The 26,153-nt window shown below is 38.0% G+C and overlaps 1 protein-coding gene across 1 annotated transcript in view; it reads left to right on the top strand.

The window, feature by feature from the left end:
- Nucleotides 1–26,153, top strand: part of LOC104595846 (uncharacterized) — a 54,130-nt gene that overhangs the window by 21,053 nt on the left and 6,924 nt on the right. The window contains exons 11-17 of the mRNA XM_088888146.1: nucleotides 3,102–3,202; nucleotides 3,408–3,552; nucleotides 3,635–3,703; nucleotides 3,903–3,948; nucleotides 10,425–10,915; nucleotides 19,054–19,133; nucleotides 19,445–19,580. Of these exons, the coding sequence (XP_088744272.1) occupies nucleotides 3,102–3,202; nucleotides 3,408–3,552; nucleotides 3,635–3,703; nucleotides 3,903–3,948; nucleotides 10,425–10,915; nucleotides 19,054–19,133; nucleotides 19,445–19,580 (1,068 nt within the window). The remainder of the gene's footprint in view (nucleotides 1–3,101; nucleotides 3,203–3,407; nucleotides 3,553–3,634; nucleotides 3,704–3,902; nucleotides 3,949–10,424; nucleotides 10,916–19,053; nucleotides 19,134–19,444; nucleotides 19,581–26,153) is intronic.

The following is a 26,153-nucleotide window of genomic DNA, read 5'->3' as shown; positions in this document are numbered from 1 at the left end:
AGAAGAACTCTCAGCTCTAACTCATTATCATACTTGGAACCTTACTACTCTTCCTCCTGGGAAGCAGGCTGTTGGTTGTAAGTGGGTTTATGCTGTTAAGTATTTACCTTATGGTAGTGTAGAGCGTTTGAAAGCTCGATTGGTTGCAAAAGGTTACTCACAAACCTATGGTATTGACTACACAAATACCTTCTCCCTTGTTGCTAAAATAGGTTCGGTTCGTGTTGTGATCTCTCTTACTGCTATGTATGATTGGCCCCTCTATCAGCTTGATATTAAGAATGCTTTCTTGCATGGTGATTTGCTCGAGGAGGTCTATATGGAGCAACCACCGGGGTTTGTTGCTCAGGGGGACGATGGTAAGGTATGCAGACTAAAGAAGGCTATTTATGGGCTTAAATAGTCTCATCGAGCATGGTTTGGTAGGTTCAGTGAGGTGGTAAAGTTTGGTATGAAACAATACCAAGTTGATCATTCCGTCTTCAGTCATGACTCTCAGGCAGGAAAAATCCTATTAGTGGTGTATCTAGATAATATTGTTATTACCGGGAATGATAAAATGAAATGATAAAATGGGTATTGACAGGTTGAAGACTTTTCTACAGGAACATTTTCAAACAAAGGACCTTGGTAAATTGAAATATTTTTGGGGATAGAAGTAGCGAGGTCTAAGCATGGTATTAATTTGTGTCGGAGGAAATATGTGCTTGATTTGTTGGAGGAAACATGTTTGTTAGGTGCTAAACCAACTAAAACACCTATGGAAACAAATACTAAGCTGAACAGTGATATGGGTGAAGTGTTTGAAGACCTTGGCAGATACCGGCGACTTGTAGGTAAACTGAACTACCTAACCATTACTCGGCCAGACATTTCATTTGTGGTTAGTGTGGTAAGTCAGTTCATGCAAAGGAGTTCCTGGTCGTGGTTTGATATACAAAAGTGGTGGAAAACTTGAAATAGAAGGATATACTGATGCTGATTGGGCCGGTTCTATGTCTGATAAGAGGTCTACCACAGGGTGTTGCACTTTTCTTGGGGGTAATCTGGTGACATGGAAAAGTAAGAAACAGACAGTCGTGGCGAGAAGCAATGCAGAGGCAGAATATAGAGCTATGGCACATACTAATTGTGAATTAGTGTGGCTAAGGAACCTTCTACAGGAGATAGGATACAATGTTAACACTCCAACAAAGCTCTATTGTGACAATCAGGCTGTAGTTCATATTTCTTATAATCCGGTGTTTCATGAAAGAACCAAGCACATAGAGGTTGACTGTCACTTTGTAAGAGAAAAAGTGCTGAATGGAGTGATAGACACTGCATATGTTAACACGGGGAACCAATGGGCAGACTTATTTACAAAAGGGTTGATACTCACCAGCTTGAGGGGGAGTGTTAGTGTAGGGGTATTTCTGTCTTTATACTTATGTTGAGGTTGTTGATCTGTAATATTATATTAGAACTAGTGTCCCTCACTTAAGTAAGGGAACATGTGTCTTTTCCATTATGTTAGTAATATAAAACATGTCTGGCCGAATGGGAGAGGTAATTTTTTTTCTCTTATTCGAACCAGACTTTTCTCCTCTTTTCTCTCTCTCTTTATTTTTTCTTTCTTCTTTCTTCTTGGCTGTTATCAGACTAACAGAACTCAAGGGCAGGCCGAATCATAATAACTGATTTCCTACTCTTTTGTATCTTGCATTTGGATTACTTTTCCTCACTTTTTGGATGCAGATGGAATCCTCCACAAGATGTGGTGAGCCATTTTAGATCCAATGTACTGCGGCAATAGAAAGAAAGGGCCAAATGCTTATGGATGGCAACAAGAGCAGCTGTAGTTTGGACGATACGAGAAAAATGAAATCAAAGGATTTTCTCTGAGAAGAGCAGACCTAAAGGGGAGGTAATTGAAACTATAAAAATCAGATCTGCACACTGGGTAATGACATTAGATATCTTCAAAGATGTTTCAACAAATGATATAATAAGAAAATTGAAGGAGGTGGCACAAATGGAATTGCATAAAAAAAGAACCAAGGTGGATCGGAAACCACCAGAGCCAAATAAATTGAAGCTGGACTTTGATAGCAGCTCCTTTGGGAACTCGGGGAGGGCTGGAATAGGGGGAATTTTCAGAAATCATCTTGGAGAGATTGTGGCTTTATTCCCATGACCAATTGGGTAAGGAGACTCGGTTCAGGTAGAGACAATGGCACTCTTGCAAGGTTTGAAATTAGCAGTGCATTTAGAAGCTAGAGAATTGGAAGTAGAAGGGGACTCACTGTTAGTCATTTCTTGGGCTAAGCAAGTGAGCTCAGCTCCATGGAAGTACAGATTTGCATTCAGGGAGATTGAACTACTGACCAAGAAATTTAACTCTACATTTGGGTGGACCAAACGGACAGCAAATGGACTGGCAGACACTCTGCAAAACAGGGAGTTGATAGGCCTTCTCTTTTTTTGGGAAAAACTGTAGCTGAATGTGTTAAAATCGAGGATAGATGATCTTTTTGTATTCTGGGGACTTTCTATACTGTTTTACTCTGGAAAGTACTTGTAATCTGTTTTTAAATTAATAAAATTATCTTTCACTGATAAAAAAAATCTCTAGCACATCTGAACCTTACCCCCATGTACCTTGCTAAACATCTCACCTCACTCATAGCTTGCCTATGGCTCCAAATCCCCAAGCTGTTAGATTGCATGCAAACTACTTGCATTTAGAATCACCTTCCACATCAAGTTGCTTGAGACCAGATACTCCATGGATTCTTGACACTCTTCTAAGTGAGAAGCCAACATGCACAATAAATGCCATATTTCCTAATGAATTTCTAAGAAACAAACCTTAACTTCAACCTTTTTCTATGGATATATGTTGCTAGAAATTTGTAAAAATAATGTGGACTGTTTTTAACCATATATTTCACTGTAGATATGTCAGCAAGCAAAATTTTTCTAGTTTTTCCGAGTCAGATTCCTGACAGATGATTGGATTTCAGTTCCCATGTCCATCTGAATGCTACACTGTTACCCTTGTTTATTTTTCTATCCCACTTTCTCATTTTCAGTTTCTGGTGCTTATAATGTTTCTGCAGGTTGTTGGAGCATATTTTGAAAAACATGGGTCAAAATCTTTTGCAGTTTATTCCATTGCTGTGACAGATGCAGAAAAAAACACATGGTTTGTGAAAAGAAGGTACCTTGTTTTCTATTTACTTTTACCCTTCTTACCATATCAATGTTACAATTTTATTAAATTGTGTGTGTATTCCCTTGTGGAGGAAGTATAGAATGTTTTACATCATCTATTGCACAAATAAAGTTCCCAGGATTATGCCTCAATTTCTTGACTTATTTCTAGCATTCTTTGTGTTGATGCTTTGGAACGTAAATGCGAGCAGGTACAGTAACTTTGAGCGCCTGCACCGACACCTTAAGGATATACCAAATTATACATTACATTTGCCTCCCAAGCGGTTCCTTTCATCAAGTACTGATGATTCTTTTGTTCATCAACGCTGCATTCAACTTGACAAATATTTGCAAGTATGATCTGGTTCCTAATGCAATTTCCCTATTAAGTGTTTGTTCAACTTGTATATCCTTTTTCTCATGGAAAATTCTTCAGGACCTTTTGTCAATAGCCAATGTTGCTGAGCAGCATGAAGTGTGGGATTTCTTAAGCGTTTCCTCAAAGGTTTGCTTCTTCTTGATATACAATTGTGCTAGTTTTTAGATAGATATTCAACCTGTTCATGGGCCGGGCCCATTCAAATTTTGGCAAAAGCTAAGCCTGAGCCCAGCCCATGAACAGGTCTAATGGATATGCATCAAGACTTATTTCTTTCATCCAAGTAATATATGATGTTCTGAGAATTATCTTTTCATTTTTGAAGAATTATTCCTTTGGGAAATCTACCTCAGTAATGAGAACGTTGGCAGGTATGTAGTTCTTATTCTTTGATTTTAGTTCTTATTCTTTGATTTTATCCTAATTCTGGCTTCTATTTGAGTAGCATTTTGTGGGTTGTTGTAAAATATAGTGTGCTTCTGTAATTTCACTTCATATCCATACATATATGCTTGTGAAAAAGGAACAGGGCTGGGGGATCATGTGCACTGACTGACAACATAAGTTCTTGGTCACTATCTGGGACTAGCAGTCATATTTGTTCATTTACTGTAATAGTCATCCCTATAGAACAAATCATGGTTTTTAAAACCGACCTGGAGACCAAACTGGTCAGGGGTCCAGTTACTGGGTCGAGCGGTCCGATTGTTCGAACCGAACGGTTGGCCTGTTCTGACAAAAAAATAAAAAATTAAAAAAAAATGAAAACCGGTCAAAACCGTTCGAACGGTTAACTGCCCGGGTCAGAGGTTTGCTGACCAAAATCAACAGTTTTTATGGAAAATCCAATTTTGGGGAAAACCGGAACCGGTCACCTGACCGGTTCCCGGTTTTTCTGGTCCAACTGTCCGGTCCGGTCCGGTTTTGAAAACCATGAAACAAATATTTGGTTGATATTATATAATTTTTTTTCAAGTTTTTTTTTTTCTTTTTTTTGTGAAGATGGTGAAATAAATTTTATTGATAGTAAACATAAGCATGAAGTACAAGGATGAATGGAAAATCCCAACCGTATAGTGAGAGACTGTATTAATCCCCATGGCAAACAACAGAAAGTAAGATGGAAAACAACGTCCATCATTCCCCAAATAGTTTCTTCCCAGCCAGATACTTTCAAATTGTTGAGTTCTGAAAACACTTGTTGACAACCACCCGAGTGCCTGTTCTGCCAACCACCTTAGCACCAACTTATCCTCCATAAGAGCTCTGTTTTCAAAAATCTGTTGTTCCTCTGTCCATGTTGACCAGAAAATTGCTGCTAGTATAGTGTGCCAGACAACTTTCCTGTTTCAGACAGATCATTCGTCTACCATGCTTTCCAGTGTAGGGATGCAAACGGATGGGATTGGATTCTAATTCAATCCAATACTGTTCATGTCAGATCTGATCCGATCGGATCTGATCCGATCCGACTTGTTTTCCTTAAAAATTAATAAATTATTAAAGAAAAATAAAATATACTAATTTAAATAAAGTAAAAAAATACAAGTATTTTTTAATTATTGTCATCATATATATTTATAAATAAATAACATATATTTATAAATATAATATATATTGGATCGGATAGGAGTGATCCGAATCCGATCCAAAGATCCAAACAAGGGTGATCCAAATTCAATCAAATAGGATCGGATCGGATCACAATCCGATTCATTTGCACTCCTATTCCAGTGTATCTTTGATTAAGTGGGGCATAGTCCAGTACAGATTAATGACTGAAAGGAAATAAGCCGTTGGGCTGTGGTTGAAGATTCTTTTTCTACTTGAGAAAAAACACTAGGATTTGGATATTCATTCCACTTCTATATGACTTGTCCTTGGTCAGGCATTTTCAAAAGGTGGCTGTCCATACCAGGAACTTTAGATGGTGCTGCAGGTTCTCAAACAACTCTGTGGGGAAAAGAATTTCCATTAGCTTGGTTTAAGTGCTTGACAACAGAATTGAAAGAAGTAGTGATTGGTTGTCCATTCCAGCATCTTCTGTCTGAGCCATTGGAATTAGAAACATGGCCTTGGGGCTTGAGCAATAGACTGGGCACTTCTTGAACTTCCTGATCATGTAGATTCCTTCTGAATTTGGGTGTCCAATAATCCCCACCTGCCCCAAAATCAAACACCTAACCAACCTTCTCCTTTATATCCAGAGAAAGACAAGCAACTAACCAGAAGTTGGAAAGTGCTTGCCCAATGGCCTGCTGTCACACCAACTGTTTAAGCAGAAGTGTATTCTATCATCCCTTCCTACTTTGTATGTAATTCCCTCCATAAAATCTGCATGTGCTTTTTCAAAGCCTCTCCAAACTGATAGAAGTTGAAGAGGTTGTACTAAGTACCAATGTTTTAAAACGCGGAGGCGTGACATGAGGCATTCCACTACCTAGAGGTGTGAGGCATAGTTCAGAATGTAAAGAGGCGTAAGCCTCCTGAACACAAGGAGGCGTAAGACTCCTTAAGAGGAGGGGGGGATGAGGCGGAGGAAGAGGAAGGAGGATCTCATTTTTCTTTATTTTTAAAATCTTTTGTATTAAGAATGAAGATGCATAGCACTAGTTGAAGGGGGGGGGGGGGGGAGGGGGTGCTGGGGGGCAAAGCCCCCAGCCAAGGGGTCCAGCCAACCCACTTTCTTTCCCCTTATCTTTTCTTCCCTTTCCTTTTCTTTTCTTTCTTTTTTTCTTGCTCTTCCCTTTCTTTTCCTTTCTTTTTTTCTGTCTTTTTACATGATGTGTGCATGAGGCGTACACCTCTAGCATGCCTCATGAAAAAAGTTTATGAGGCATATGCCTCTTGCACCCGAGGCATACGCCTCAAAGGTGTCAGCGCCTAAGAAACTTTAGTAACATGAACTAGTTGTCCAGTGTTTGGGGGTTTGAGTTTTCTCGACATAGCCTTAGCCCTAACAGGTTTAAAGCTCCCTTCTAACAGATTTCTCTTCTTTTCATTCCCAAGTCCACTCCCAACTTTCCAAGAATAACCTGTGTGACATTGAGATGATCTAGTGAGACCACCTCCCCTAGTAATTTCATTTGCATTAGTGAAAACTTGACCTTCCTTTTCCACACTCAAGTTGCTAACTTCAGAGATCAAAACTGAAGCTTCAATGATCAAACCCAAAATCATTCCTAACTCTTCAGAGAAAATATTGGTTTCCTAGTCTTCCTCCATATCCCTGCCTATATGTCTAGGCAAGGTTTAAAATGTTGGTAGTGTGGAAATGTTGGTTGCCTAAATATAAGAAACATGTCAGAAACATTGTAAAAATTATAGATATGGTGGGAACATTGTAGAATATGCAAAATATAGAATGATATTTTATGAAATGATGAAAGAAGAATAAACACACCTTTTTAAATTATTATCTTGTTCCTAATCACTAAACAGAGCCAAGAAACTAAGGTTATAGACAAAAGAATACGTTTTGAAGTTGCCCTGTAAGCCTTAAGGCTCAGTTTGGAAAGAGTACAAATACAAATATGTAGAGCTTCATGATTTATATTTGCACTGTACATATTTGTATTTGTACTCTTTACAAACTGAGCCAAATCACTACTATATGGAGGTAGGTGGTCTTTGCCTTCTGATATAAGCTTGTTATTCAACCCATCTGTCTTTGTTTGGGCACACTAGAAGAGGTAAGGTCATGTGGAAATGTGTCAGGGCAGCCACTCTGTGGACTCTTTGGGAGGAAAGGAATGCAAGAATTTTCTTAGAGAAGGAAAGAGGGTTAGATGAAATGAAGGATTGTATCCTAACAAGAGCAATCCATTGGCTGAAAACTGTGGATATCTTTGATGACTTCTCCTTTGATGATTTGTGGAGAAATTGGCTAGTAATAGCTAATACTTCAACAAAGAAGGATAGAATTCTGTCAGAATGGATTCCACCTTTGGAAGGTGTCATCAAGCTGAACTTTGGTGGAAGTAGCCAAGGCAACCCCGGTCCTTCAGATATAGGGTCCTAAGAAATAAGGACAGCAACATAATTTCCCTATTCTCAGGACCGGTGGGAGTGGGGGATTCCACAAGGGCAGAAATCCTTGCTGCAGTACAAGGAATTCAGATCGCCAACCAGCTTGGGGTGGAGCATCTCTTAGTTGAAGGGGACTCTCAGGTGGTAACCAGGTGGCTCCGAAACTTGGATACCACCATTTGGGGCTACAAAGATCTCATAAAAAAAGTAAAGTGGTTAACCAGTAATATGAGAGTTGAGGTAAAATGGGTTAGTAGGTCTGCTAATTCTTTGGCTGATGCTTTAGCCAAACAGGGGGTTTCTAGGCAAGATCTTTTTTGTGCTTCTATGTAAGTTGTTATTAATTTGGAAATCTGTACTTAACTAGCCCGGAGAGGTTGCAACTCGTACCTTTCCTTGAGGTCTTTGTACTATTGTCTATTGCTGTTTTATAAAATCATTTCAATTATCAAAAAAAAAAAAACTGAGCCAAAGATTCAGAGATTCATGACAGAATGAGTTAAAACAAAATTTAAACTCAGAAAATGTAAATGGTTGTAATAGATCAACTGAATAATCTATTACACAAACAAAAACTAATATTTAATTTCATGTTTGAAATGAATATTGAGCTAGCTCGAAGTGGTAATCGTGTAAGTTAGGCAGGCAATAACATTGTTACTCCACATATCTACAATATTGTCACCAACTTATGTTATAATACTATTTCTTGTACTCTACATAATGCTGGTAATGTTCATTGTTGAATATGTCAATTCCTGTAAAAGTTCCATTGAAACGGGAATATGTTGTGGAGATATTAGGGAAATTAGGGGCATTTTAAGCCGTGCTTTCAGTCAATCTTGTTCCTCCGGCTGTATTCTATCATTCCCTACCATCATCTGCATTTCCCCTAAATCATCTCCAATGGACATGTGATAATTATCAACCTCATTTATGCCCAAAATCTGTTTGTTGTTCATGGAGCATGTAGAATCCAACCCAAAAATCTCCTCAGCCTACTCCTGGTTTTCCTGTAAAAGAGATTCATTCACAATACCACTCAAATTGCTCGAAATTTCAACTCTAGAAAGCCTATTTACTACCCAATCACCCTCTTTGCCTATAATTTTATCCACTCTGAACTTTTATAAAAGCTTTTTGGCTCCTACTGATCTTCTTCCTTTAAACATCATCGAGTTCCTTTTCTATCCAAACAAAGTCCTGTTTGGAATTCTCTGCTGTGAACAGACTCCTGTGAAAGGTTTAGAAGAAGGCAATGACAGATCCAAAGATTGGTCCATCATCATCGCACTAGAATCCTCCCCTCATGTGCTCCCCTAACTTGTCATGTGATCTTGTAGAGGCTTTGGGCTTATTAGGACCCCTAAAATGAGGTCCACAATCAGTTAATTCCAGCCCATCCTTGACACCCAGCACATGATCTCCTGGACTCAACTCTACTGGTTCAGCACCATCCCACCCATTAAATTTAGTATGAGTTGAATCATTCAAAGGACTCCAACTGTCTGTCTTCTTCCCACATGCCTCGGCCATTGAAGAGTCTAACTTTTCTCCTTCTTTTCTGCCAACTTCCAGAGGAAAGCAACTGTCACATGTAACGCCTTCAGACTTCCCTAGGTGACTAGGTGAGTCATCTCAACTCTTTGACTTCCACCTCTTGAACCTCCTTTGTTAATTGTTATGCCCTTCCAAATCGGGAAAAGCCTCACCCAATTTGAAATTCACCAATCCCTGCTCGCCACAAAACTAGTCTACCTCAAACCCTTCATCCTCCCTTCTGCGAGCCTTCAACCACATTAGAGAAGTGTGCTTCAATGGAGATCGCCAACCATATTGGATAAAACATTCTTTGAGCAACGATCTGTCTTTTTTTTGGTATGGTCAGCTACATTAGAGAAGTGTTTGAGAAGGAACAGTTTAAGTAGGAGAAATGTGGTGCTGTACTCATTTCAGTGTACCATGTTTTTGGCAGCAATGGAGATTAGCAGATAACCTGTTCATTCATTGCAAGCTGGCAAACTTATTATAGGTAAAATGCATCAGAATTTTTGGAGTTGAAGGATGTCTCCCATAAACACTGGAAGCTCTCCATAGTTGGAATTTGAAAGGACTAAGAAGAAGAGGAAAGGCTGTTTGGCAAAGTATACCAGCTGAAATTATGTAGAACATTTTGGGTGGGGGGAGGAGGGGAGGAATGCTTGTACATTTGAAAATGAGATATGCTCAGAAGCAATCATTGTGAAAAGGGCAGTCAGCACCATTTTCTCTTGATTGCCGGTATGCAAAGCTTTTTAAGGATTATTATACAAGTTTTTAATATTTTGATTATGAGAATTTGTTTATAAACTATAACTCCTAAAAGATCTCATTGAGTTGTACATTCCCACTGTGCAGAGCCTTAGTGTACATAGGTGCTAGCTTTGTAATCTTTTGCCATGCGATCAATGAACATAATACTTAACCTCTTAAAAAAAATCATGGAAGTTGTGTGTGCACCTTATTTGTATAGCTGATTGTCATATTGATATTGATGCTAATGGTCTATTTTGTGCATGTATTCATTTATTTATTTACTTTTGACCGGTTATTCTTCATTATTTAGTATATTGTATTCTTCATTATTCATCATGCTCTAGGTTGTTGTTTTCATCGGTGGGGCCAACATTCTGGTTTATTTACCTTTAGTTGATTGTCATATCGATATGGTTGCTGATAATCTACTCTCTATATTATCTTGTTTATTTGTCTACTTTGTTTTATATCCTCTTCTTACCCAACTCTGGTTGACACACTAGCTTGTTAATAATGCTTGCAGTTAATGTAGATGATGCTATGGATGACATTGTGCGCCAATTTAAAGGGGTTTCTGATGGTTTGATGCGTAGAGTTGTTGGTTCACCTTCATTACCTTATGCAGCTTCTCCTTCAATTATGAGCAAGAATTTCTCCTTGAGTGCAGATGACATAAGTAGGCGTTCTGCAAATAAACCTGATTCAAGCTACAACCACATGGAAACTTCACATTGCTTATCTGATCTTGAGGAAAGTCTCAAAAATGTAGGTAGTGGCCATGGGGGAATAGGATATGAGGCAGAAGTTAATGGTTGGCATTCAGACAATGAATTGAACTCTAAAGGTTTCCCACCTCGAGTGGTCAAGCGTCGCAATGACTCCAGAGGATTAGGTTCTGCAAAAAGCCAAAGGTTGAATTTGCAAGCTGAAAGGATTGGTTCAGATGGATATCCTCTAGCTAGTTCTTCCTTAACCTATGATTCTGTAGAGGATCCTGTTGGAGTGCCACCCGAGGTATTGTGTGCTTATGAAGCCATCTTATTTCTACTCATAAAAAAGCCATCTTATTTCTGGTTTTAGAAATCATTGCACACTTGAATGTGTGCAGTTACTTGGAGTTCTGATCATCTTGAAGATTTTTCTGTACTTGGATTTGATATTTCTTTTTTTAAGTTGTTTAAAGTATTTCCTCCATATTTTCCTTCTAAACTCCATTTAAGTGTTTGGAAGATGGATTATTTGTTTGGGGGAATAAATCCATAATAGGTGTCTTATACATCTTGGTTTTCAAGTTTTAGGATACATGCAAAAATTCTGCACACACTCTGCAAACATGGGAATCCAGCTGCACATTAGGAACATCTCCTCGTGAATTTTACATGTATGTATGGGAGATATTCCCAATGTGCGGCTGGGTGCTATGTATGCAGAGTTTTTGCTTGCAGGAGATCCAAATTCTCTATTTTCATCCTAAAACTTGGGATCTTGGACTCCTTGTTCGTAGACGTCCACTTGGATTACCAGTTTATGACTCTTGGCATCTTTAGATCATCTTACTAATTATTTATCTTTTGTTTCTTTTTCCTATACCAGTTTGTTTTCACCATCTCTAGAAACTTTATCATATGCTTTCTCTAGATCAATGAATACCATATCAAGATCTCTCTTAATCTTTTTTTTCAGTTGTCTCAATAAAAATATGGCTTCCATAGTTGATATCTTTTTGTAAAAATCTTCTCTTCATTTGAAATTTATTGAATTAACCCATCTATGTTTTTTCCAATTGTTTATTTAATGTTTTATTTTAAACTCATTTGAGGTGTATATGCACTAATTATGCCCATGATTCCCTAACCTAAGAAAGTCATTAAATTTTTTTTATTTATTACCAAAAAAGTGTTTCAAATTCATTTTTTTTAGATAATTATTTTCTATTATTGCTATTCCATTTCTATTATTTATTTCTCCCTTGTACCATAGTTTATAGCCATCAATTTTTTTAGCTTTCCCCTTCCATTTAGTTTCTTGTGAGCATGCTGTATTAATCCTTCTCTTCTCATTGTATCTACTACTTCCATAGTCTTTCCTATTAATATTCATTCAAGTGGCCATTTAAATTCATGCTTCTTGGACTAACTTTTTTATCCACCCTCATCCAATCCAAAAGGATGCAAAAATCCTTGCCTATTTCTCACCACAACCAGATGTTGTAGCATATTGTTTCTGAAGAGTACCATGGTCTACTCTTGCCCATTTTTCATCGCACTCAGGTTAAGGTGTCATTAACCACTTTTTTTGGTAATGCCCTAGCATGAGCACAAACCATTCAAGATTCATGTTCATAGTTCACCAAAAATTTTAATGTTGACTGCTAACCTGATGCAGGTCTGGGCTTGAGACCAGTGGTGTAAAACAAGCTCAGACTGGCAAAGTTATTTGATGTTTCAATAATAAACTGGAAATAAAACATAAGCAATTTATACAGTTGTATCAGTATATATACTAATAAGATATGCTCCTCCAGTAATAAAATTGCAAATGGGTGCCTACCTTGTTATTTTTGTTGCCTAAATTATTGCTCTTTAACATAACTCAAGGGCACCTTGCCAGTTGCCACCTAGGCAATGCCTTGACTATTATGAATATAACTGTGAACCATCACTTATATCTCACAACCATTCTTTTTACCACGTCAGAATTCGCACTACCTCCACCTTGGAGTAGCTTAGAGAACTCAGAAGTTTGCCTCTTAGAAGTGGTATAAGCTTTACCTTATTGATAACTCCTGCCCACTAGCCTAGACAGTGTTTTGAAATTGCAAGGGGCTTTTTGTGACCGAGGCACAAGGCACAAGGTGAGGTACATGCCTTTTTGAAGTGAAATGCAATTTTTTTTTTAAAAATTCAACAAAAAAAAAAAAGCAAAAGCAAGCAAAAAATAAAAAATAAATAAAATAAATAGTTTTAGTAAAAATTGTGTACTTAAATTTTAAACTAAATGTTTTAAAAAGCCTATTAGTTCGAATTAAAAACCCTATCAATAAACTACTTATTTTACCTTTTCACAAAAAATTAAAATACATGAACATAACATATAAAATGTGTTCAGGCATGTTAAACTTCCAATCTCTTTATTTCTTCCCTAATCTCATTACCCTAATTCTATAAGCCACTTTGTACTGAGCCCCTTGAGTCAAGCCCAATTATGTCCATCTAGGGTCTTAAATTCTTATTCCATACATCAAAGATAGGGTTTTAATTTTTAATCATAGTTCTTTATATTTAAAAAAAAAATATCTTGTATTAAGTACAAATGAACAACATTAGTAAACAAGTGGCTTTGCTGAAAAAAAAGCAAAAAGCACAAAATTTAACTAAGTGAATGCCTGGGCTGAGGCGCAAGATGCACCGAGTACATGCCTTTTTAAGGGAGTTATGCCTGGGCCACCTTGAAATGCACCTCACCTGTTCGCTTAGGCACACCTTTTAAATCACTTGGCCTAGAGGCTATGTACTGTAGAATGCTTTGAAGCATAAATGAAATCAAGGGTCATTACCTGATTTTTTTGGATAAATGAAAATGCATACAATGAAGATAGAGACCAGACCAAACGATTACAGAAAAAAAAGGGGAAAAAAACAGGCACAACACATACGACTCATAAAGGCACTGCCACAGAGCTCCACCATATTTATACTCCAACATTAATGCATCAAGCCAATTGGAAGGATTCCTGAATCAGGTGTATGGGATTGTAAAGCCCATTGATGATGTGCTACTGAGTTTCCTTCTCTTAGACCTGTTCATGGGCCAGGTAATATGGGTGTTCATTATATGGTCTAGACCGCCAAACTGCACCAAGCCAAACCGAAATTATTGGTTTGGTCTGGTTTTCAAAATTTTAGAAACCAAACCAAATTATTAATAATATATTTATTAATTCATATTATATATAATACATATGGTTAGACATATGTATGTATTCATTTAACATTTCATACATTATTGATGCTTGTTTCAATTTTTAACTTGTAATTTGATGTCCAAGGAGTTGTTTATGTTTGAGAAAGTGTGGATGTAATTTATATAATAGTAATAGGTGGTACTTGTTGACATTTCAATTTGATATTTGAGTTGTTATTTATGTAGGTATGCATCTTATTTGGGCTTTCTAATTGGGTTAAGCCCAATAGAATCACCCAAATTGTATTAGAAACCAGACCAAACCATTCTATAACAGTTTGGTCTGGTTTGGTTTGAGAATTTCTCAAACTGTAATTTACTGGTCTGGTCTGAGATATTCTCTAAACTGAACCAAACTGGACTGTGAACACCCCTACTGGGTAGCCCCAGCAAATTCTTTATTGGGCTTGGACAAAGTTTTATGTCCACGGGGTTGGGCTTTCTCAAATAAGCCTGGCTCGATAATATAATATAATATTATAATATAATATAATATAATATATTATTAATAATATATACATGTCCAGATTGGGATTCGGGCTTTATATAAGGGTTGGGTTCAGGCTTGGTCATTTTCTCTTAATAAAGAGAGAAAGCCCGACCCAAACCTAGCCTGGCCTGGCCTGGCCTATGAACAGGTCTACCTTCTCTGCCTATAAAAACAAAACAGTAGTTGATATCTTTAGCAACAAAAAGAATATCCTTGAGGATGAGAAAACTTTAATTGGAGCATTCCTCCCATCTTTTAACAAAGCAGCTACCAATTCTTTGCAGTAGTATATCATCACAATGTTATTCATATTTAGGGACCTTGCTAGCAGAATGCCTTTTTTGATTGTTCTTGCTTCAACCATTTGAGGAGAATAGATGACAGTATGACACATAAAGGCTGATATGGGAAACCAACTGAGAGGTTGGAAGGTAGGAAGAAATTAGGTTGTGGTGACTCATTTGCAACTTGCTGATGATATAATCATTTTTTGTGAGGACTATTCGGCATCCAGCTTAAGACATTTGAAGGCCCTAGTGGATTGTTTCCAGAGAACCTTAAGTTTAAAAATTAATTGGGAAAAGAGTTGTGTGGCAGGTGTGAATTTGGGAGAGGAAGAAGTTTGCTTGTTATCTGGAATTCTAGGCTGTGAGGTAAAGAATTGGCCTCTAGATTATCTTGGCATGCCTTTTGGGGGGTGGGATTCGAGAGTAGATAGCTTTTGGAAACCAATAATAGAAATATTTGTAAGGAAGTTAGCCATGTGGAAAAGGAACTACATTTCTATAGGGGGAACAATCACCTTGATGAGATCCACTGGTGGGTGTCGAATCCAACCAAAGATAAATGTCCTGCTCAATTTAAATATTTGTATATAGTGGTGAGCAAGGTCATCTCCACAGGGATTGGGTGGATTTATTTCCAAGTAAACAAACTAGGGGGTTGTAAAGATAAGGAAAATAAGATGAAATAAAAGAAAACAACAGAAAGCAAGGATCAAATCGATGGGAGATAGTTTCTGGTTGAAGGGACAAGTTCAACTTTAATTCTTATCATTGATCCTCAATGCAAGGATAAATTCATATGTTTACGAATAAATTGGTTATAGCCATTAACAAGCTCTAACAGCCAGCCTCTACTCGTATTATTCGACAACCAAAACAAGCTCTTTGATTGCTTCTCTTATTAATAGACAGTCCTAAACAAGCTCTTAGGATTTAATCTATTAATAGCATTAAGAGGGGAGAGACCCAATTCTGGTTAGCGGTCTCACAAGCTCGGACCGTTTAAACCAGATCATACATTTTTCTAACATAGATCAAAAACTTTTTTGCAATCAATTTCTGTTAGTTGCCACCATGATCAAACCTACCAGTCATGTACGAAACTGGAGGTTCAATCGGCCATAGATTATTCTCATTGAATGAGCAAGGGTGCCTTCTTGCTTAATCATTAAAAATAATCTTCACAGTTAATCGCAGAAAACATATGAATACCCATAAACAATGAACTGAAATAAAAATCAATTAGATCTCACAATGTTTATAGAATCAAAGCTTCCCTAACCCTTCAACCAGAAATTAAAACCTTACAGACACTTCATGATGAAATCGCAGATTCCAGATGAGAGGGGGCGAACTCTGCTTCTTCCTCCTTGGTTGCTGATTGCTCTTCTTGAAGGCTGAAGCTCTCTTGAAGGGTGCTAGTCCGCCCCCTTTATATAGACTTAGGAGGGAGCTGTCTCCTGCTCCTCTAAGGAGTTCTTTCCCCATTGGGAGTTCAGTTTTCTAATAGATAATGCCTAGATTAGATCTAATCTACTCCTATCTCTTAACTGGTAATCTTAATCTCTTTTATCTTTATAGAAATACAATAGAAAATTGAATCTGATAGGACTCTTTGATGTTTCTTGTTCTTGCATTCGTATTGGGCTTCTTCAACGAATTGGGCTGCTGCAAGGCTTCTCTGCGAACTGAGTTTCAGCTGCGAACTGGGCTTCTCTACGAATTCGCTTAGAATTCGGGCCTGATTTTGACCTTGACGCAGTCTGAATCTATCAAAACTCAAAACATGAAAGTTGTAGAGTTTTTCCTTATCTTTCTAATGCATCTTCATTCATCTCAATTGGAGTCCGGATGGGAGAGTTATGCCCAAATTATCACGTGGCGCCGAAACTGTGCAAAATTACCCGATTAGCCTTGTTTTTCACCCTACGCCTTCTTTCGTGCCCTAAATCGAAATACAAGAATAGTGAGTCCAATTAGGTACTAATTAAGTATAAAATACTGAATATTGAGGGATAAAAATATGATAACTTTTATTCTCATCATCCACACTAGCCAATTTTCCCACCTATTACCTGCCCACCTTTAGAGTCCCAGTAAAAATTGCAAGGCAACTGGAAAAAATAATGAGGGACTTCTTATGGGAACCGGGAGATGAAAAGAAAGACCACTTGGTAAAATGGGAACAAGTGTGTAAAACCAAGGATCGAGGAGGACTAGGTCTAGGGAATCTGGTTAGTAGAAATACAACTCTCCTAGGAAAATGACTTTGGAGGTTTCCCCTAGAAGGCTACAAATTATGGCACAAGGTCATTGGTAGCATCAATGGTGTAGCAGACAACGGCTGGAGTGCAAAACTAGCACCTCAGGCAGCTTCAAACTCCCCTTGGAAAGCAATTTTTGAGGTACTTCTTTTCTTAATTTTCTCCGTTGTGATGTGGGATGTGGAAAGGTCCTTTTTTGGGAACAGCAGCTTCCCAACTTCCCTTGAAACTGCCATACTTTGACAACCTAATACATTGGCAGTTTCCAGAAAATATTTATTGCCTCCACTCTCAGTCACTTCTCCATAGCTTGGAAATTGTCAGCAAAGTTGTCTTCATCAGCTGATAATTCTTGCACATGTTTGAGATGATATGTAGAGGGTCAGGAACAGATTCATAAAATGCCTATACTGTCATTTCTGGATTCCATATTTGCATTGCAAATTCTGAGACTTAGGATATAATTTTTCTTGCCAATTTCCTCTCTATTGAGACAGGAACACAGGTTGTAGGGAGAGGTGGATTGATATGTATTGTGGGACTTAACAGTGTGGGCCTCAGCCCATTTATGTTATGTCTTTCTATTTATTGTTGGGCCATACTTCTGTTATTAAGTGTTAATGGGCCTGGGCTTGTTTATTTTAAGTTACACTACCTCTTACTAATGGGGGGTAAAGTTGTAATCTTATGTTTTTTAATGTTTCCTTAATATAAATATTAGTTTGAAGGGCTGGTTGTATGACTGCCACCCTATTATTAATCTCTCTCCTTCTTCTCCTTCTTCTAAATCTCTCTTCTTCTTCTTCATGGTATCAGAGCATTAAGCCGATCTCATTCTGCTTGCCTATCTTCTTCTTCACATCACCTTTCTTCTTTAAGTTCTCTTTTTTATTATTGGAGTAACAAGGAGTTCTACTGCTGGTTGTGGTTAGCTGAAGTTTTTTAAGGGTTTTGTCCTTGGAAAACTCCAAGGAGACCCAAAATAGTTGCTGATATGCCCAGGTAGGGCAAGATACTGTGGAGTAGTCGTATGGACTACTAGAAAGACCTATTCAACCGGTCTAGCTACTGGACTGCTAGTAGTATCAGTCCAGGAGAGTAGTATACAGTCCAGCCAAGCTTGTTTGCGAAGTTTGTGTAAAGGGAAGTGCTGTTAGACCTATTCTACTTACTAAATATCAGATTTTTGTGAGTTCATAATGTCTTCCAGCACGAGTGAGGTCTCCTCTAGAGGTTCTAGGACCGTTGACAGTGTTAGTAATGTGAAGCTATGGTACAGATTACTAATGTGAAGCTAGATGAATACAAATATAGGGAATGAGTCATTTCAGCAAGATGGTTCATAGTGAGCCATGAACTATAAGGTTACATTGATGGGAAGATTAAGGAGCCCAAGGAAGATGAACCAAGTTATAGGACTTGGTGTAGGGAAAATGCAACTATAATATCATGGTTGACGATTTCTATAACTCGCAAAATTGTGAGGACTGTTCAGCATTATACAATAGCCCACAAAATTGCGAGGACTGTTCAACTAGAAATTTTGTTTATAAGATCATTAATCAAGCCTTCCACATGCTTGCTTGTGGATGGTCCGATGAGCCATTTTCTTGACAATTTGTCTGCTTATCCACTAATAAAAAAGTCGCAAAAGAGTAGGGTATCCTACTCTGAAGACATGAGGAAGACTGAAGAGAAACCATTTTTTATTTTGATAAATTGAAGAGAAACCATTACAAATATTAAATAATAGAATTTGACATGCTATTTATTTATTAGTGAAATTGTAATACAAGATATATGAGAATAATCAATTATCATACTATTAAATGTAACGATAACAAAGTTTAAGGGAAAATACTAGGGGGATAATAATTAGAATGCTATTCCATGGGATGGGGAAAACTGTCTTCAAAAAATCAAGATGCAACTAGTCACCTCATCCCACTTTTTGTTTTAAGGTAACTAAATAGACGTGGGAATAGATTTAATTTTCATCAGTATCTGTGGTTCAAACTATATTATTGCTTGCATGTTTAGCAAAGAAAAACTATATTATTTTGGTTTCTTTCCCCATTTCTATCAAAGCATTCAATTTCAGGGTTGTATGTATTACTCTTTTGACATGTTCATACTCTGACTTCTTTGCAGTGGACACCCCCTAATGTTAGTGTGCCTTTGTTGAATTTAGTTGATAATATTTTTCAGCTAAAGAGAAGGGGTTGGCTAAGGTGAGTTAGTACAGACCTCATTTAAGTAGTGTTTTAGTTGTCATTTTTTAAATTCAGCGTTAAGAAAATTATAGTGAAGGACTGTAGGATACTAAGATTTGTGTTTAGAAATGTGCATATTTTCTCATAAGCAATGCTGTGCACCCAATAATTTTCTTTTTTAGGAACTCTGTTCTTTTCACCAGTCATATAGGTTGAAAAACATTGACTGCCAGCACTGCCATTGAGTGCTACATAACATACAATCATGTTACATTCTTCTTTACTTACCATGATTTATTAACCCTGCATGTGCTTATAACTTTCCACAGAAGACAGGTCCTATGGATTTCAAAGCAAATTCTACAGTTGATGATGGAAGATTCTATTGATGACTGGCTCTTGAGGCAAATTTATTGGCTTCGGAGAGATGATGTTATTGCTCAAGGGATTCGTTGGGTCCAAGATGTAAGGACAACCAATTTCTTTCTTTTTTTTATTCCTTTTGAACCACAGCATTAGGTCCAAGATGTAGGGATATTATTGCTCAACGTTTGAAGGTTGAAAATTGAGCCAAAAATGATTATTTTGTGAACCTAAAATTTTTAGCTCTGTTGAATCACTTCTGAGGATGGGTTTTGAGCCCCCAAAGAAGTAGGGATGCGAATGGGTCAACCTAAATGGTAAACTGCCTTGACCTGTTTCTATCAGATTGGGTTTTGGTCAAGCAAATCTGTTCTATGTTGAGTTAACTCGAGGCAGATGATCCTAACTGAACCTCACTCATTGGCATCACTAAGTCATAGCTTTCTTTCTTTTCCATATTGTTATGGGTGTTTCCAACTTATTGATTTAGATACTTTGGTTATATTTTGATATGTAATCTCTCTTGTTAGAAAGAATGACTTTAAATTATGCTTTTTTTTCCCTTTAAATCATCAGCTTCGTGAATACATAACAGGTAACATATATTTATAGTGAAATATAGACAAAACTGACAAGTAACAGTGACGTTGTAAAAACTGTAGGGCTGTAAACATATCAAATCAAATCAAATTTGGACATGAGGCATCAGAAGGTAGCATAGGCTAACCTTCCATGCTGAGCACAATCTTCTTGTAGCATACTACTATTTTATTTAATTTAATAAAATTTGGAAGTAACCGATAAAAAATTGAATTTGAGTTCTGTTTGATGTCCATTGGTTACAACTTAATGATTTGAATTCAGAAATCAGAACCATTGAGACAAAGCTAGGGGTACAGTTTTTACCTCTGGAAGATTAGTACTCATTTCAATTTTAGATTCATATGGTACAGTTTTTACCAACCCACCCATTTCAGGAGTGGGTCATATGGGTCAAATGACCCATTAGGGTCAGGAAAAGAGGGCCAGGGTGGGTTGGGTCACGGGTACCCAATGGGTCGTGATGGGTTAGGATTAGTTGGGTCAAGGAGAGGGTCGAGAGAGGTTCAAGGGGAGAGGGTCGAGAGAGAACACTGTTTACCTGCAACTCTACAACTGCAAGCCAGAACAGTCGAAGTGAAATCTGCTACAACTGCAAGCCAGAACAGTCGAAGAGAAATCTGTTCCACCATTGAAGATTAAGCCCTTTCTTATTTTTGTTCTTTGTTCCACTGGTCACCAAATCGAGGGCAGGTCGAAAGCTGTTAGGGTTTCAAGCCTCTCGCCATTGAAGTTTTTTCTCAGTTCTGTTCTCATCGCTACTATTTCTCAGAGCTCAATCGAAGCTTTAGATATAGATAAGTCTTTAAACATTTTTCATCTTCTTGAATATCATAGATATTATATTGTGATTGGCATAGTGAAGTAGGAATCACTCACATGAAAGGAATTTTGCGGCTCTGGGATCTGGGATTTGTTTGAGAAATTTTAACCAACACGCTATCGAAGCTCAATCGAAGCTTTAAATTGCTCAGTCGAAGCTCAATCGAAGCTCAATCGAAGCTTTAGATAGGTTAGAGAAAAGAGGCATTTTAACCAACACGTTATTAAAATGAAAAGACTCGTTTGAGACTGAAGATCGGTGAATGAATATTAATGAAGGGAATTAGAATTGTATAGCTGATCGAGCATAGTATATAACTTTGTATTAGTGATGAGTAGAATGTTTAATAACTTTGGTTCATTTTATTATCGTTTGATTACATTAATTTCCTTTGAATTAGTTTCAGTTTTAGAGATTGACAGTATTATTAACACACGTTAAATAATTTCTTTATAGGAATAATTCTTAATTGAACATAAAAGCCACCACTTATAATCTCATGCTTATCAATCTGCTTAATTATTTGAGTTTAATTAGCTACATATGCAATTAGATTGTTTGGATAGACAGTCAAGAAACATTACTAGAAACAAATCTAGAAAGAAAATACACAATAGTCATGCTGGGTCCATCAGCTTTTGTTAATTTTGGGTCAGGGGGGATCATTTATGTTGGGTCCATCAACTGGTCGATAGAAATCAATGAGCATGTGCATCTCATATTAAAGAACCTCGCTATTATATATATGCATAAATAGTGGGCCGATAGTGGTTTAATTGGTGACAATTAATTGGTCTGTCCAAATAGTGGGCTGAGCTTTTAATGCCATAATTATCATGTTTCTGGTGCTTTTATTTACTTGTTGCTAGTTTTAGAATGTCAACATAATTCTTCTTTTGGTGACAATGGTATCTTGCAGGTCAAGAAAAAAGGCAAGCTTTTAAATGTTAATTAAACTATTGGTAAATGAAGATTAGCTTACAAGCCTAATGGAGTTTGTATATCAGAAAACATGAAAATTTTAATTTGATTTTATTTGTACCTAATTAATATGAGTTAAATTATGTGCTGCTTTACACAAACCTGCTTTACACAGACCACAACTTTGTTCCCAATTATTTTATTTTGCTTTGTGAAAAGTGATCTAATAGCTACAGTATAAACTTAGAATATCTAGAGGTCATGAACTCAAAGACTTGTGGAAATCCACCTGTTGTATTTGAACAACGTTGATGTTGAGTAATGAAGACTTTAGTTTCCCTATATTATGTGTATTGAGGGATCCATGGTTCCAATGCAGAAGCTGAATCTTCTCCCTGCTAAATTGCAGATTATTCTTATTTATCTCTCTTCATTCAAATACAAAGTATTATAACCATCGGAAAGGTGGTTAGCAGACTCCACCCAAGAACATTAAAAAAAAGTGCTCCAGATCTTGGTATAGTAAGGACTGTGCAGAAAAGGTGGTTAGCAGGCTCCAACTCCAAGGATAGAAAACAAATCCCACCTGATCCAGCTGCATTCCCCTGCTAACCAACTTGTCTTTAGTCAGGTACTTCCCCAAAGCTGCAGTCCAAACAAGAAATATATTTTTGAAGGGGCAGCAGAGCAGACTTTGAGATTCTGCTAGCAGGGAAGTCACCCACAGTGCATTGGTCCAACTTGGTGTAGAAAGATCTAACAAAAAACGACCCACTATTCCCCCACCTCCACTTTCTGCAATCAGGTTGCCCCACCTAGGGAATGAATTGCCGAATAGACCTGTACTCTCTTCTTTCTCTAAGTTATAAAATTTGATGTTTGTTTACTGATAAAAAAAAATTGCCGAATAGACTGAAGCACATCCACCATCTGCTCCACCTCCCAATCATTCAAATTCCTTCTAAGAGTTGGGGCCCATGTAACAATACCATTGACCAATAGGTAACAATCTTTTACCAAAGTCTCCCTGTTCTAAGCAGCCAAATTAAATATGGGTACACTTCCAACAGAGCTTGTTGTTCAAACCAACTATCCATCCAGTCATCCAGAACTTAACCCTATTACCATTCCCAATCCAGCTCCCTTGCACCAAATTTGACTTAGGCTTGTTAGTGTAGGGGTATTTCTGTCTTTATACTTATGTTGAGGTTGTTGATCTGTAATATTATATTAGAACTAGTGTCCCTCACTTAAGTAAGGGCACATGTGTCTTTTCCATTATGTTAGTAATATAAAACATGTCTGGCCGAATGGGAGAGGTAATTTTTTTCTCTTATTCTAACCAGACTTTTCTTCTCTCCTTTTCTCCTCTTTTCTCTCTCTCTTTCTTTCTTCTTTCTTCTTCTCTCTTCTTGGCTGTTATCAGACTAACAGAACTCAAGGGCAGGCCGAATCATAATATGGTATCAGAGCACAACTAAGCAACTCGGATCTGCCCAGATTTCTGTTTTCTGCGCACTCAATTTTCTCTTGATTGGAGATAAGGGAAAGGGCTGAAAAGGAGTGGTCGCTCTCTTCCCTTGGAGGTCTCTATGCCTCCAGTTGTGCTGTTCATGGTCGGTTGCTGTGGTTTCTAAGAAGCCCTCCCCTAATCGATGAAGAGAAGAGGGCTGATTCGTGTGGTGCAGTGGGTGTCTTGTGTGGTCTGATTTTCTTATTGTGTGGTTTGTTTTTCGAGTGATGAGGTAAGAGATTTCTATGTATATTTTTGTTATGAATCAAATAGGAAGTATGTTTCAGATCGTATGATGGAATTTCGGACTGTAGTTTGCTAGGGTTTATGCTGTTTTTTTGCGTGATTCGAAGGGGGAGTGGTCCTCATATAGTGGTGAGATTTCAGGTAGTCGTAGGGTAGGGTTTGTGGTGTAAAGAGTGCAATCTTGAGCAATAACAAGTGCTGAAACCAGTGTGATCAAGTAGTATGCAGTGTGCCGAATTCAGCAATGGGAGATAACAGTGATAGCAAATCTAATGTGATGATACCTACTGACTACTTGAATGTTAAAATGACCTCCATCAAACTGAATGGAGAGAATTATGTACCTTGGGCTAAATCTGTAGAAGTTTTTCTGAAGGCAAAGAAGGTGAAACACACAAGGGAGGAGAAGCCCTCCACTGATTCTCATGAGTATGATGACTGGGAACAAGAGGATGCACAGATTATCACGTGGTTATGGAACAGTATGGAACCCAAGATTAGTGTAAATTTCATGTTTCTTGACACTGCCAAAGATGTGTGGGACCATGCTAAGAAGTTGTATTCTGGTCAAGACAATACAACCAGAGTATATCAGTTGTATCAGGAATACTTTAATCTGCAACAAGGCAATCGGAGTCTTGAGGAGTACTATGCTAGTATGAGAAACATTCGTAATGAGTTGAATGTTTATCACCCCCTCACTTCTGATGTCAAAATTCAGCAACAACAGAGAGAACAACTTGATGTGACTCGATTTTTGGTGGGGCTGAAATCTGAGTATGAACTGGTGCAGGCTCAGATACTAGGATGGTCAGCTCTCCCTTCCTTAGAAGAGGTGTTTGCTCGACTTTGAAGGACTTCCATTGGATATACTGAGAACTCTAATGTTTCTGATAGATCAACCTTTGCAGTATCAAGGGGTCGTGGTGTTAGAGGTGGAGATCGAGGAGCTTAGTCTGGCCGTGGTGGTAGCAGTGGTTCGGTATATGGCCGAAGTGGTGGTGGTGGACCTACATATAACCGTGGTGGTGGTCGTACTGGAAGTAGAGATTCAGGGGGAGCCCGTGATAGAGGACGTGGCTCGGGTCCGAGGAGATGTACTCATTGTGGTATGGATGGACATACCATTAATTATTGCTATGACTTGCATGGTCCACCCTCTACTTGGGCCAATCATGCCCTGACTAGTGACACCAGTTTCAGACGAGAGTTGTTCAACTGATCAGATGCCTCCTACATCCATAGATGTTCCTGGGAAGGAGATGGTGAGTGTTCCCCATGATGAATATGAGAGGTTTGTCCAATCCACATCTCAGCAAAACACGGCTACTTTCACACACTCAGGTATTGCTTGTTTGGCATCTACACCCAATCCTTGGATTATTGACTCTGGAGCCTCCGATCACATGACTGGAACTTTAGGTGTGTTTTCTTCTCTCTCTCATTGCTCAACATCACAATCTGATACCCTTGCTAATGGTTCCACATCATCGATTTGTGGTGTTGGCAATGTTAACATGACCCTCTTATCTTTATCCTCAGTTTTGTATGTCCCTAAATTTTTGTTTAACCTTGTGTGTGTTAGTAAGTTGACCAAATCACTCAATTGCTCTATTACGTTTTCCCCTTCTTTGTGTGTTTTTCATGATCTCAAGATGGTGATGAAGATTGGTGGAGGGCATGAAGCTCGTGGGTTGTATTATCTTGACGGTGGTGGAAGAACATCAACAACTCTCCAATCATCTCTCTCACCTCTCCAGTGGCACTGTTGATTTGGTCATCCTTCGCTGAAAGTTTTGAAATCTTTGGTTCCTTCGTTGAGTCAACTTTCTGTTTTAGATTGTGAGTCGTGTCAATTGGGGAAACATCATCGTGTTCCCTTTAGTCCTACGGTTGATAACCGTGTGTCGAGTCCTTTTTCTTTGGTTCATTTAGATGTTTGGGGTCCTTATAAAGTGATGTCATACAATGGATATAGATATTTTGTCATTTTTGTTGATGATCATTCAAGGATGACGTGGCTCTATTTAATGAAAGAAATGAGTGAATTGTTTACCATCTTCCAAAAATTTTATGCTGAGATTCGCAACCAATTTGGTGTTCACATTAAAATTTTTCATTCTGATAATGGCCGTGAATATTTCTCTTCATCATTTCAAGAATACTTGGACCAACATGGCATTATACATCAGACCTCATGTACCTACACCCCACAACAAAATGGGGTGGCTGAGAGAAAGAATCGTCATCTTTTGGAAACAGCTTGAACCCTCATGCATCACATGAATGTTCCCAAACCCTTTTGGAGAGACGGTGCTTACTTCTTGTGTATACACATCGCCCACATGTACCGGCTGCCACTCCTCCGGCTCCATCAACGGCGACAAATCCGGCAGTTGTCTCCACACCAGCCCCAAACCCAGTATCTGATCTTGATCTTCCCATTGCCTTGCGGAAAGGTAAACACACTTGTACCCTTCATCCTATTTCTAATTATGTTTCACTCACTCACCTTTCCGCTTCCCATCACCAATTTATCTCTTTGTTATCCTCAGTTGTTGTCCCTAAGGAT

This window comes from Nelumbo nucifera, chromosome 5, assembly GCF_055504915.1.
Source record: "Nelumbo nucifera cultivar China Antique chromosome 5, China Antique-T2T, whole genome shotgun sequence".
Taxonomy (NCBI): domain Eukaryota; kingdom Viridiplantae; phylum Streptophyta; class Magnoliopsida; order Proteales; family Nelumbonaceae; genus Nelumbo; species Nelumbo nucifera.
Note: the sequence above shows the minus strand (reverse complement) of the source record. Positions and strands in the feature narration are given on the sequence as shown.